Source organism: Balaenoptera acutorostrata, chromosome 10 (genome assembly GCF_949987535.1).
Source record: "Balaenoptera acutorostrata chromosome 10, mBalAcu1.1, whole genome shotgun sequence".
In the NCBI taxonomy this organism is placed as follows: Eukaryota; Metazoa; Chordata; class Mammalia; order Artiodactyla; family Balaenopteridae; genus Balaenoptera; species Balaenoptera acutorostrata.
This window is the reverse complement of record NC_080073.1, coordinates 69,195,296-69,209,797: the sequence shown is the minus strand read 5'-3', so window position 1 is coordinate 69,209,797 and position 14,502 is coordinate 69,195,296. Positions and strand designations below refer to the sequence as shown.

The 14,502-nt window shown below is 43.5% G+C and overlaps 1 protein-coding gene across 1 annotated transcript; it reads right to left on the bottom strand.

Moving 5' to 3' along the window:
* Nucleotides 1–7,706: 7,706 nt before the first annotated feature.
* On the bottom strand, nt 7,707–8,273 carry LOC103005538 (60S ribosomal protein L17-like). The gene has a single exon (XM_057555203.1). The coding sequence runs from the start codon at nt 8,259–8,261 to the stop codon at nt 7,707–7,709; it is 555 nt and encodes a 184-aa protein (XP_057411186.1). The 5' UTR covers nt 8,262–8,273.
* Between the last annotated feature and the right edge of the window lie 6,229 nt (nt 8,274–14,502).

The window sequence follows — 14,502 nt, the reverse complement described above, 5'->3', positions numbered from 1 at the left end:
AGTTGACTCAAGCGAGCTCCCAATGTGAGGCGGTAGTTTCAAAGTAATCCCTGGTGACACCAAATACTCTCCACCCAGTCCTTAATAAAAAGAAAAAACAAGGGCAAAACTTGAGCAGGAGTTTGCGTGAGTCAGTATTCTAAACCGCCTGGAGTGTGCGGTGTCAGAGCTGGAGTTGGATCTAGAAGGTTGTAGGCCTAACAGCCCCTTCCAGGCAAGCCTGTCCCCTGCAAACTCCCCCTTCCCTAGAGACAGGGCACTGCCACTTCCTGAAGGACCACAGCACCATCAGGAAGATCCTCTTCAGAAGGCCGAGGGTGGGCGGAGAACAGGAGATTGACCTTACTAGTGACATTTACGGACCAGGCTGTCCAGGGGCCTCCTTGAATAGCATAATTTCATGTTTTCTCCACAACCAACAGACACACACTCATCACACATTAGGCCTTCTTCTCATACATTACATACATAGCTCTCTTTTAATCCTCACAGACAGGAAGGCAGGCCCAATTATTTCTGCCATTTTACAGGTGGTGAAACTGAAGCCCAGGAAGATTAACTGCTCCACCTGCACCACTTGAAAATGGCCAGGCTGGTTGGAACCTGGGCCCAGAGTCCATTGTCTGAGTCTAGAGCTAAGTGAAGTTTAGTGTGTGCCCTTCCCATCCCAAGAGAGCGCCACCACCGCCTCTCCAATACCATTGCCCTGCTTTGTGCCTTCCAGTCATTACTATCTGTGTGAACTTTGTGCTCTGCCCTTATTGACCCAGAATTGCTTCCTGATAAAGAGGGCATCGCCAGTTTTATAGTTTCCTCCTAGCCTCTCTGGCAACACCTGAGCCTGCTGCTTCCCTCTTCCCCCACCCCCACACTCATAGTCACACACACTCAATGTACAGTCACCCTCACACACTGAGCATTACACTAGTCACACACACACCAGACATACACAATCATACACATTCACCTATAGGCACACATACAGACAGAGTCACCTCTGTGTTGGTTCATGGGTGAGGACTACTTTCTAGAAAATCATGCCTGCCTCTCCTTAATGCCCTTTCCCAGCCACTGGAGTTACAGGCTTCTGCCTCATTTTACGTTTAATAAATGAGCCACTCTCTCTCTCTAAGGACCATGGTCCCCCCTCTTCCTGTGCTCACAGGCAAACCTGGATATCCTCTGTATGGAGTTGAGAACCGGCTTTCTTCACCATGCTGCCACCTTGTGACCCGAGCCCAGAACTGTGGCCTCTGTGCCCAGGGGATACTCACTTCCCTGGGAGGTTCCAGTCGCCAGGTGGGCTGTTAGGGGAGGTCTACATCCAACTGTCCCGTCTACAGTGGGCAAGCTGAGTAAATGAAGATGCCCTCTTCCTTCACCTGATCTTCACAGGCACAGTCCGTTGGCATGGGAGATGGGTGGGTGTGCCACTTGGACCAGTGTGTGGTAGGCTTGAGCTCACAGACGTACGAGTAACTGGCTCTCCCCTTGACCTCACTCACTCCACTCAGGGACACTTCCAGGCCTCTGCCTTTGGTGAGGCAGCCCAGGATGTGTGCCCCCTTTTCCTCCTTGAGCCCAGAGCCAATGTGTTTCAGGCAAAGGGATTTCATCTCGTGTCTTATTTTACTCAGTTTTATTTTTGGCCCTCCAGTGCAGTGGGATGAGTCAATCCTACTCCCCAGATGATGGCTCACAGTCATCACTAGTCCTGGCTAGTCCCCTCTTGTTTTATGTATTCCCCTTTACCGTGTAGGTCACTCCTAATCCCCTGCTTGCGTAGGCAGCCATTCTAGTATATCCTTTTATTTGTGTGTATTCTAAGTGCAGGGTTTCGTAGGTATGTGTTACCACACAGCATTGCCTAGTGCCTTATTCTTTCATTACCATTTTCCTAACAGTGTTACTTAAAGTGTTTGGGAAAGGGTTAATGGATACAATGTGGCCGAGAGTGGAAGTGCCTTAAGTGTTCACTGAGACGCTCTGCATTAGTGATTATGGAAGTGACTGCACTTTTTCACTGAGTTGTGTTTCCTAGAACATAACCTCAGGATTGTGGACCATGGGTGCCCCGACTGGGCAAGGCTGCCCAGAGGCCTGGATCCTCACCTCAGCTCTGCCACAGACTTACCAAGACCTCCTGCAGGTTTTTCACCCTCTGACCCATGGATTCCTTATCTGCTAAACAGTCCTTAAACTAAGGCCCTTCTAAGGGCCCATCTACCTTGAATAGTCTTTGACACTCAGAAAGGTGTTGTCTAGGATTCACCAGCCCTAGAATTCATTTATTCATCTAATGGACTGTCTAGGTTCCAATTCCACCTTCCCCACTTGCTGCTATGTAATATTGGGCAAGTTAACTGTGCCTCTGTTTTTTAACCTGAAGATAGTAATAACACCTAGTCTCTGAGGGTTGCTGTGAAGACTAAATCAGTTAATACCGGTGAACAGTGCTGGGCACCTATGAAGTGTTCATTAAAGATTGTTGGGGTTTTTTTCCATTTAAATCCTATAATAGCCCCATGTTCCTATGACATGATGCCCTTGATGACAAGACCAAGGCCCAAGGAGCCAAGTAATGTGCACAGGCTTGTAATACAGTATTGCTGGAAGCCAACAGAAGCCAAATCCAGGTCTCCAGACTCTGAATGCTGTGCTCTTCCCACCAGAGACAGCCATAGGGCTTCGAGCCCCATTGTGCAACCTGGAAATGTTATGAAAACCTTCTCGATGCTGCTCTGAATGACGAAAGGTGACCCAGTGGCCATTGCACAGACAACTTCTGGCCCTGGCAGTGTTCATTTCTCATTGGCATCCTTCTCCTTTGCACCCACTGGCCTTCTCTGAGAAAGAACTTGCTTCCTCCAGGGGTTTCGTGGGTATCCATGCAGCCTCTGAATCAATGTGAATCCCAATGCCAGGCCTGCTAATAACATACACACACAGCTGAGATGTGCTGGAAGAGCTTGGGCCTAAGGAGTCAGGCCTTGGGTTCTAGTCCTGGCTGTGGCATTTCCTCACTCTGAGGTAAGTTATTTTCCTTCTCTAAGCTTCAGTTTCCACATCTGTGCAATGGGAATAGAAACTATTAACAGAGTTGTGTGAGGACTAAGTTTTCAGAGACTATTCCAATCTTAATCAAATATTAACACTTGCCTGACCGCTGTAGAACAAAAAGCCTGTTAAAAAGCCTGATGCCGCCTTGGATGAATTGTCAACCGCTGTATGCATTTAACATTTTTCCTTTCCCCTCCAGGAAATCGACTGTCTGGACCTGCCATCCTTACAGAAAACCTTATTCTTTTTCTGGTCTTGGCAAGTCCTAGTGAGTGCTGGAAAAGACCTTGCAGGCCATTTGGTCCCAGTGTATCAAACTTGTATCTGATCAAGGGGCGCCTCTGCCTGAAGCAGTGGATGAGGCTGAGTCAGAATTCAGCTGGAAGGACACTGTGGGCCATTTTCAGGGAACTAAGATCCCATGTGCCACAGGCAACTAAGCCTGCACGCCACAACTACTGAGCTTGCACACCTCAACTAGGGAGCCTACGTGCCGCAAATTACAGAGCCCACGTGCTCTGGAACCCGAGCGCCACAACTACAGAGCCCACGTGCCCTGGAACCTGCGCACCACAACTAAGAGAAAACCCACACGCCACCACTAGAGAGAAGCTCGCAGGCTGCAACGAAGATCCCTCATGCTGCAACTAAGACCCGATACAGCCAAAAATAAATAAAATAAATAAAATAAATCTTTAAAAAATATATTATTTATTTTTGGCTGCATCAGGTCTTCGTTGCTGCACGCGGGCTTTCTTAGGTTGCGTCGAGCAGGGGCTACTCTTTGTTGTGGTGCACAGGCTTCTCATTGCAGTAGCTTCTCTTGTTGCAGAGCACGGGCTCTAGGCACGCGGGCTTCAGTAGTTGTGGCACACGGGCTCTAGAGCAGAGGCTCAGTAGTTGTGGCCCATGGGCTTAGTTGCTCCACGGCATGTGGGATCTTCCCGGACCAGGGCTCAAACCCGTGTCCCCTGCATTGGCAGGCGGATTCTTAACCACTGCGCCACCAGGGAAGTCCCAAAAATAAATCTTAAAAATAAAGTGAGGGAAAAGCCCAGAAGGACAGTACTTATGTGCTTGCAGGACTAAGGACAGTGCCAACCCAGTATCCCTGGGAAAGCAAAACTGAGGCACCTAAAAACCCTACTTAGGTGAGTTGTTTAGTCACAGCCTGCCCAGTCCCAGGACTGGGCAGGCTGCAAAATAGGAATTTATCTTCAGTGGGGAATGGTTTTAAGTACCTGAAGTCATCATGAGGGAAATATGATATCGTGGGCACAGGCTCCCTGCACACATGGGGGTTTAGGGGCAGGTGTCTGAGACTCACCTGTGGACACCTCAATGCAGGGCACTTCTGAGGCCCCTCCTGGTCCTGAAACGATTGCTGGGCTTGGACTCACAGGCTGTGGGTTTCAAACCCGACTTAACCTTCCTACTGTCTGCGTGACCTTGGGAAAGGCACTTCCTCTTTCTGGATTCAGTTTCCTCATTTGCAAAGTGGGGCCATGATATCACCTCTCTAACACTCCCTAAACACAAATGAAGACACTTCCCACTCCAAGCACACAGAATAAAGAAAACAGGATAGAAAAACACTTACGAAAACCAGAAGCTATTGGGTCACTTTCTTCCTTTTTTGTTTATGTATTCTCTATTTTTTCTACCACGTCATGGATTACCTTTGAATTAAAAATGAGTAATTAAAGGGGATGGAGTAGAGCTCATGTGAAAAACGCTGAGCTTGGCAACTTTCGGGGCTTCCTCTGTGCCAGGCAGAGTTGTTGAAGCTTTACACGCGTTACCTCAGGTTTTGTCCCAACAAGCCTGGAAGGGAAGCAGTGTAGCTCCCACTTCTTAGCTGTGGGTACTGAGTTCCCAGAGAAGTCAAAGGCTTCACTATCACGAGAGGCCACGGTGACGTGCCAGGAGCGGGTATACAAATGCACAACAGTATGATCAAGGTCATCCCTTCAACTCTGGAAGAAAGCAGAACCTTCTCCCTCTCATGCAACGTGACCATAGAGCCTAGAAGAAGAGCCTTTCCCAGCAGAGCGATACTCTACGAACCTGCTTCTGGGGGACCTGTTCTGAGTCAAGGTCAGGTTAATTTATTATTAAATAACAGCCTGTGTCTAGCCAAAGGTTTCAGTGTCTGAACCTACTTTTAAAACATTTGTTTCTGTATAAAAACATTGCTTGCTCATGGTGTTCTCTTCAGTAGCAACAGAATGCATTCTGTAAACAAAAATGCTAATATACTGTGATTAAAAATATCTCCTAATAGTGACTTAATATGCTTTTCTGAAAAAAAGGAAAAAAAGAGCAAGTTAAATTTTTAAATGTCTTGCCATTTGTAAGCAAATTGCTTCTTTCAAAAGGCAAATGCTGATAAATGGTATTTTTGAAATCCTGGGGGTAGGTAGCCCACCTGTTCTCCCATGCTCCAGAGCCACCGTCTGTTGCCAATGTGTCTGCGCCCTGGTAACACAGCACCCCACCCCATGATGCCGCCCCACCCTGATACTGAAACTGAGGTTGATGGGGCAATGCTCTGAGCTGCCCAGGGGGATGGGACAGACAAGTCCCTTTGTGGCCTGGAATACCCTCCTTAAAAGAGCCAACACCATTCTCAAGCTCACAGGTGTCTGCCTGTTGCTTGAGTCCCAATCTGGCCACAGTGAGGGAAGTGACGAAAATGAGCAGAGGATCAGGAGACAGCCTTCGCGGCTGGCACAGGCACAAACCACTGCATGAATCAGACCTGCACTGACTCCTGGAGCCAGGTACTGTTTGCCCTCCGTCTGAGGCTTTATCTGCCAGGGAGATGGGCAAGCAGCCAAGGGCCCTCTCAGGTGAGGGGTTGTACAGCCAGGCTGTGGCATGCTGCCACACCAGATGTCAACTGGTCTCTCAGAAGGAGCACTGGGCTGGGACTCAGGAGGCTGAGTGCCCAGAGGTGGCCCTAGCTGGGCTCCATGAGTCTGAGCAACTCACTCCCCTGTCCCTTCACCTCAGGCTCTTTGTCAGCAGAGTAAAGGCATGGGCAGCATAAGGAATTCTCACAGGGTGCTACAGGAGTCTCACAGACATTTGTGTGTTTAAAATATGTACATGTGTATCTAATGATTTTTCAAAGTTTTTTTAAACATAAAACCTGTTCAACCATATGGCTATTAATATACTGAAGTGAATCTGTGTTTCTAGGTTGTTTTGGGGTAGACCTTCCTATCCTGTCACTTATGGGATTGCAAAATGAGGTGTTTTAAAATGTTACCTATTATATTCACTTCTCTGTACAACCAAAACAGGAAAAACTGGGTTCTGAGGTCAATCTAATACTGCATTAATCAAAACAACATTATTTTTCCTATCTTTATAAGTGAATATTATCTACTAGAACTTATACTTTTTATAACAATATCATTTAAATTGTTTTATATATTTTATAGTTATTATATATAAGATTTCATTCCAAAAAAAGATTTGGCTAGTTTGCAAGTTTAAAAATCACAAATCCCTGATGACCTCTAAGTTCCCCTCTAGCTCTGACTTTCTACCAATCTCCAATTCTAAACCCTGAATAAATTCATGGGGTCTTAAAGTTGTCACTCCATATAAAATCTTGAAGTTTCATGCCTTTGCTTTTATGCATGTGGCTTTTTTCTTTATATAACCAGCTTTCTATCCCAATCCCATTCTTCAACACTTAGCTCAAGTGCAACCTCTTCTATGCAAAACTCTTAACATGGCTCTTGGACCTAAGCCTTGGTTTCTTCATCTGCAAAATGAGAAACTGCCCTCAAATGGTGAGGTTTAAGTGAGCTGGTGGTATATATATATAAAACATTTAGCAAAATGCTGGCACGAGTTCAAGGAATGCTAATTATTATCACTATAGTCTTTATTACTATATTGTTACTATCATAGTGGAAAAAAAGACTTTGGAGTCATTGGAGATGCAATTCTACTAAACAGGTATGTGACCTCAGGCAAAGAATTTGGCTTAGTATTCTCAACAGGGCAGTACTGCCTCCTAGTGGGTACCTGGGGAACTGATTTTTTTTTTTTTTTTTTTTTTAATGGTGGTCACACTGGCCAGGGAGCTAACTGACTTTAGGGGAAGGGGACAGAGATACTCGATGTCTGGTACACAAAGAATTGCCCATGCCCACGGGTCTGAACCAACTACAGGTAGAAAATATTAAAAGCGCCTGCATAAAGCCATTAAAGAAAGAATGATTAGATGGAATAAAGACATTGTCTAGAAGTAATTGAGTACTTTACCCTGTGCATTTGAACTACATTTTTTTCTAATTGTTATTCCCCTTCTATCAAAGGATATATACTATTTAATACTTAAACAGTGTTTAAGTGCCAGGAACTGTTTTAAGCACATTTCATGTATTAATTCACTTAAACCTTCATAACAACCCCATGGGATAGGTACTTTTTAATTTACTCCCCTCCCCCTACCCCATGTTGTGAGGTTTGGTTTTTTTGTTTGTTGTTTTGTTTTTTTGGCCTTGCAGCATGCGGGATCTTAGTTCCCCCGACCAGGGATCCAACCGTGCATCCTGCAGTGGAAGTGTGGAGTCTGTTTTTTTTTTTTTTTTTTAACTTTTATTTGCATTTATTTTTTGCAGCATTTATTCCCGGGCCGTAAGTTTTTGTTTCTTCAATTTCTTCTGGGATATCTTTTTCTTCTGGGCAACCTCCTCTTCTGGTTTAGGAACAACCTGTTCTTTTTCAGTAAGGATCATCTCAATGTGGCAGGGAGAGCTCATGTATGGGTTGATCCGACCATGAGCTCTATAAGTCCTGTGCCGCATCTTGGGGGCTTTGTTCACCTGGATATGCTCAATGACCAGAGAATCTACATCTAAGCCCTTAAGTTCAGCATTACTCCCTGCATTTTTGAGCATGTGCAGTAAAAATTCAGCACTCTTTTTGGGCCACCGACCCTGCGTCCAGCCCCACTGTTTGGCCTGGGCACACCTACCCACTCCACCATTGTAACGACGGAATGGCACACATTGCTTCTTTAAGGTGACATCCTTCAGATGCTTGGTGGCTTTTCGGATATGGATACCCTTAATGGCCTGGGCTGTTTCACGAGTGTTCTTAAAGTGAACACGAAGATTTGAACCTCTCAACTTGCATGATTTTGTGGGGTTTTCTGGGTCAAGTGAATAGCGAACCATTTTTAGAGGTCACCTCAGGCCGCTGACCGGAAAAGAAGTGTGGAGTCTTAACCACTGGACCGCCAGGGAAGTCCCGTTGTGAGTTTATTTTTTGACATTATAGTTTTAAGGCCCAGCTGATTTGTGAGAATACTGCACTTTCTCATTTCTCCAATTCAGCAGTCTGTCTTGGCATGTTATCCCTACTTCAATTAAGCTTATTTCTCCCTCTCTCCTATCATATTCAAATAAGTCTGATCTATCATTACTTCCTGACTGTAGTTTTTATTCTGATGTCTATATGTGCCTTCACTCTTAATTTTCTTATAGGGCAAGTATGGAATAGCTTCATGTGGGTTCAAGCATCTGACTTCTTATGTCTTCTAGCAGTCATGCCTAACATACAGAAATACATCCTATTTTATAAACTGCTTTCCTTTTTTATATTATAGTTAAGGCTTCATCTTGCTTGTTTTTAAATAGTGTAGAAAATGGGTTTCACTTCAGAATAGTGAAGGATCATTTCAAAAATTTTTTTTTACAGAAAGGGGGCCCCAGTCTGATACGGTTGAGACCACTCTCCCTGTCTGAGCTTCTTGAGTAAATGAGAGAGAACCCCAACATCACAGAGTTGATAATGAGAAAAAGCACCATACGTGTGCTTAGCGCACAGTAATTCACTTTCAGCTCCCTTTTTGTCTCGTCTACATTTTCTCTCCCATAGCTTGCTCAAGGGATAACCCCAACACCAGCAACCAGCTTGATGAATGAAGGAACAAAGCATTTTCTGGTGAAAGCAATCTCATCCAGCGGCTAGGTGACACCAAGGCAAGCACCCAGGGAACGCTAGGAGTTTTCAATCCAGCTTCACAGCCTCTATACAGAACAGAACCAGAGCTGCCTTTCCCAGCAAGGTTAAGAGGCAAGAACAGGGATGTGCCTTGCTCCATATACGGGGAGGCCTGGGAGAACTGGGATAGGGAGGAGACAGATAGACCCACAGGACTATTGAGGGATCAGAAACAGATCTTAATCCTGACTGCTCTTTAGAATCACCTGGGGAACTTTTAAAGCATACAGATACCAAGCTCCCAGCTCAGACAAACTAAATCATAACCTCTGGGGGCTGGGCCCAGGTATTAGTTTTCAAAAGTTCCCCCATGTGATTCCAGCAAAGAGTGGAAAATACCAGACATACACAAAGAGTGATCAGTTTAATGCCCTCTGAGGTGTTTTTGTTATCCCCAACTTTACAAATAAGAAATTAAGATGTGACTTGTCCCAGACACACAGCCAGAAGATGGAAATTTGAATACAGGCTGCGCTAATGTGAAAACCCATTTTTAAAGAGCCATCTAGCAGTTTTAATCCTTCATCTTATCCTTCCCACCTGCCTATCCCTGTGACTTCAGAAACCCCTTTCTTGAAATCTGCCTAGACCCCTTTTACCACAAATGTCCCTCTTGACCTTGGACCCCTCAAACCCACGCCCCTTCAACTCAAACTGGACAGTAGACTCAAAAGTAGGTAAGGACCAGGGTCAGTGGAAACACTCTTCGTATGCAATGGGGAATGCAAGAATGCACTGGGGGCGCTCTTGCTTGCCCAGCACCAAAATGCGTCAGTTTTGCTTAAAAGCCATTCCTTGAGTGCTTACTGCATACCAGTGTTAGCCTGCCACATAACACCTAATGCTTACTGAGCAGTGTGTCACTCTGTATTGAGTGCCATGTATGCATCACATCACTGTGTTCTCAAGATATTATCAAGAGGTAATTATTTTCTATTAACCATTTTATGGATGAGAAAAATGGAAGTGTCAAAAATTATGCAGCTGGTCATTGAGCTATAAGTGAGGAAGCCAGGATTCAAACCCTGGCTACTGGCTTCAAAGCCTGACGGCCTTAACATTACACTGCTCCCTGAACTAGCACTTCATTAGCTGTTGGGGCAATCCTTGTTTCAGCTCTGCCATGGTGCCCCTGCGTGACTTCGGGCAAATCCACCTTCTCATCTCTAAACGTAGGACTGGGACTATGGACTCTAAGGCCACTTCCAGTTAAGTGGTCTTGCAACCTGGGTTACACCATTACAGCTCAATCACTCCTGGGCTGTGACCTTGGACAACTTGTCCAGCCTTCTCTATACTAGGATGAGTACATTCGCCTTATTACTGATACCCTTTTAAATTATTTACTTCCTGTCACCTGTCAAATCCAAAAAGTTGGCCCTGGTTCAGGACCCAATCTTGGATGATGCCCTTAAAAAACCCTTCTTTCCATTCACCTCTATGAGAATCCAAATCATTTGAGGAAAGGAATGGAGTGTTCTTCCAGGTCAATAGGCTGCAGCTGCTGGAGGCAATTCAATAGCTTTAATTACCAGGTCCACTGTCAAAATCTGATCACTTGAATGTACCTGCTTAACCAGTATTTTCTTCCTCCAGCAACTAAGAAATGTTGCATTAACAGACTCCTAACTTCAACCACCCAGTTTTTAAACCAGAGAAGGTGCGTTCATCTCTGCAACAGCCTTGTCTGGCCATGGAATTCTGCAGTGTTCTCCCTAAGACTCCATTAAAAAAAAAAAAAAAAGGAAAAAAAAAAGTGTGCACTTTTCTCTATAAAGTTGAAAAAATTAAAAGGCCCCAAATGTAAGTTTGATGTTTACTGGTCTTCATATAAAATGCAATACTCACCAATGTTGTTCCCACATTCCTGTAAGGGTGATGTCAAGACCAGGAGACCGGAGTTGCCATAGCAACTAGTCATAGCTTTGAAGCATGCCCATGACACAAGGTTAACAGCAGTTACATTTTAGTCATTAAATTAAGCATTAGTCATTAAATTAAGCCAGGTAGGCCTTTGCCAATATCTTGACTGCTTAACAGTTGTACTTGCCCAGATGATGACATGTATCATAAGTTTAAATAGTACATACACCTCAGATGTGCATGCTTCAGATGTGTAATAAGGAAAAAGCTGAGGTTAGCATTTTAGCTGTATAAATACTTGCTCATTACAGTATGCCTAACTTTCTAGAAAACAAATTTAACAAGTTACCTCTAGAAAGGAGGTAAGTCTTTTCCAGTGTCTGTACAATTTACTTTTACCATAAACATGACAGTCACTAAGTGGTGATAAAGTGGCATCTTACGGTTGGGTTGTAAAATAAAAATGCAGTGAGCAGAAAACAAGGGCTGTGGAGCCAAGTATGGCCTCAGTGCTGAATACACTACAGATCTTCCTCAACTTATGACGGGGTTACATCTTGATAAAAGTCAAATTGAAAATACAAGTCAAAACCACATTTAATACACCTAACCTACCCAACATCACAGCTTAATCTAGCCTACCCTAAACGTGTTCAGAACACTTACATTAGCCTACAGTTGGGCAAAATCATCTAACGTACTGAATCTCTCATGTAACTCACTGAATACAGAAAGCGAAAAACAAAATGGTTTTGAGTCCAGAATGCTTTTTAAGTGTATTGGTCGTTTACTCTCATGATCACATAGCTGACTGGGAGCCACCGCTTGGCTTGCTGCCCCTGCACCAAGAAGAGGATGCTGCCGAACATCACTAGCCAAAGAGATCAAAATTCAGTTTCTGCCTATTGCTTTTTCACCACCGTAGTCCAAAAAAATCACATGTCGAACCATCAGTAAGTCCAAGAGTGTCTGTACTTGTTTGGTAGGATGAAGAATGATGTATGAGGAGCTTCTTTCTGCCCTCTGTTTAGCAGGGATACTCACCTCTCAAGTGATTAAGCATTGCATAAAAAGGACAGTGTTTGGCAGAGCAGTACTCAAAAACAAAACTTCCTTTCCTGGAGGATATAGCTGGCCAGAGTAGGCATGGTGGGGCAGAGATGGGGCAAAAAAGAATTGTTTTTAAACTTCCTTTCCTGACTACTACATCTGTTCTCAGCTGAGCTTCCAGCACCGTAAAAGGCAGTTACTTTCTTAGCCCTCACAAACTATCAGTGTTCACCTACGCTATTTACAAAGTGGGCAACTTCTACTTCCAGCCTCACTTCTGGAAGCCAATTTCATTTCAAATGGACTGCTATACATTGCCAACTGAAGACCAACCAGGATTGCCAGTTCAGTGAATTTCCTGTCCCCATTAAACCCGACAGCTGGGACACATGAGCCAGCCTTTTCATTAGGGCAGTAACACTCCCAACTTCTTGGCCTTCCTGCCAGTACTAAAGCTGGACAAATTATCCCACACTGCTTATATGGCAATAGGGCTGAAGGAAAGTAAAAAAATCATTAAACTGGAATTGGTGTAAATTCATGGTTCTAGAATCCTTTCACTTTCACCTCCAAACCCTAGAGCAGTTGTGCACTCCTGCCCTCTTCTACTTTATGATTAAGGTACTCACACTTCTTCACCTCATTCTTCACATAGCCTTTATCTGCGAGCTCTGCCTTTAGTACACAGCCCCGCAGCTTACCATCTGACTCAATTCACTCGTTTTCCACTTCTAGGTAAGGGGCTTTTCAAAGCACTCTCAAGATTATTTGCCACCTCACTCAAGATCCAAGAGCCTTTCTCTTAGGGTATTTAAAAGCCCTACAACCAACACCTCTTAACTTATCCTAATCTAAAACAGGGGTGAATTTACATTTAGTTCAAGGTCTCAACATCCTAATATTGAACACAGGTCAAATATTACCTATGTTTTGAGATACTGAGCTGGTGTTATGCCCTATCACTGTACCCCATTCCCCATTAAATGCCAGTGTCATAGACTACCATGTGGGGAAGGTGTGACACAAAAAGGATTAAATGACAAATCAACATTCCAATGTGTATTTATTTGCAAAGCACTTACTGAAACTTAACATGGATGATTTTATCTAAACTAAAAATAAATTCTCATTATAAAAAATTCTGGTGGCAGAGAGCCAGCTGGATTGGGTTAAAAGTACTAGCTGCCTAAGTTTAAAAGGATTTAGAAATTGTTTCCTGAGGGAGTTATTCTCTCAAAAATAACTTTCAGCTCTCAAAACTTACAATGTTTTATATACTGATCATTTCCATTCCTCTTTCCAAATGTTCAATACAAACAGCAACCTCCACCCCCCTCCAAGGCAGCATTCATTAAGCAGTTTTTCAGCAACTTTCCCCCTTGACTCTGATTTGAGGTTTTGGGACTTAACAAAAAAATGACCTCTAAAGAATGCTAAGTTGTCCCCAAATGAAATCTGAATGAGTTATGTACTGAAGCAAAAATGCCAATTCACAAGTGAATAGGACTTCAAAAAGAGAGGGGGAAAGTCACCTATAGACTACTTTTCTGGAAGGTGTAATTTTGCTTTGGAAATAAAGTGAAATATTCTCCATCTCAGGACCTCTCCAAATGAGACTATCAAGGAAGCTAAGTATCAATGTTTCCAGAGATTTTCACTTCAAGACCAAGTACATACATGTACTAACAGCTAAGGCACTAAATGGCCAGATTCTAAGACTTTAGTAAAATAATCATATAATACAATGTTTTATGTATGTCAGAGAAGAACCAAGGAAAAACTAAGGATGAGAAAAGTAATGTTCTACACATGTATTTCACGTATTAGTCTGGGAAACATTTTGGCTGTTGTCACATCTTCCATCCAGGTAGTTAGAGGAAGAACTGGGATACAAAATGATGAGAATACCATATTATGAATTTCTGTAATTCCAATAAGCAAAAAGTTGTACAACAAAATTAAGCAGTTATACCAGGTTTATCAAAAGACAAGTTTTCAGTATCTCAAGTTTTCTATCTCTTCTAAAGTGTGCTGTATAAAGCTGAATTCGTTTGAAGTATCCAATGAATTTAAATAAAGTAGGATGAGGAGAACTTGTGTGGACATATAAAATTGAATGCAACACTATCAGAATGTTTTGATAAAAATATACTCCAACCCAGTTTTTCTTCAGCTACTTTAATTATAAAAATCTTCCATGTTCTCAAAAAAAAAGGAAAACCAGAAGGCAACAGTCTAGTACAAAAATATACAACTGGAAGACATTACCACCAACCAGGTCTGACAATTAAATCATGTTGGGGATTCTGAAAATAAAAGCACACTAATACAAAGTACTAAACCAGTGGTTCTTATATAACCAGGGATGGAAAAATGAGTCAGTAGGCCTGGAAAAGTCCATTCCTGATAAAGAAGCACTGTAAGAATATAAACCATAACTCTACAATAAAAAGCAACCAGGACTTTCCATCCAGACATGGGTGAGTCTTAAAAGGTGGT

Coding starts and splice junctions, on each gene's coding strand:
- LOC103005538 (XM_057555203.1), bottom strand. CDS start 8,261: ATGGTTCGCTATTCACTTGACCCAGAAAACCCCACAAAATCATGCAAG.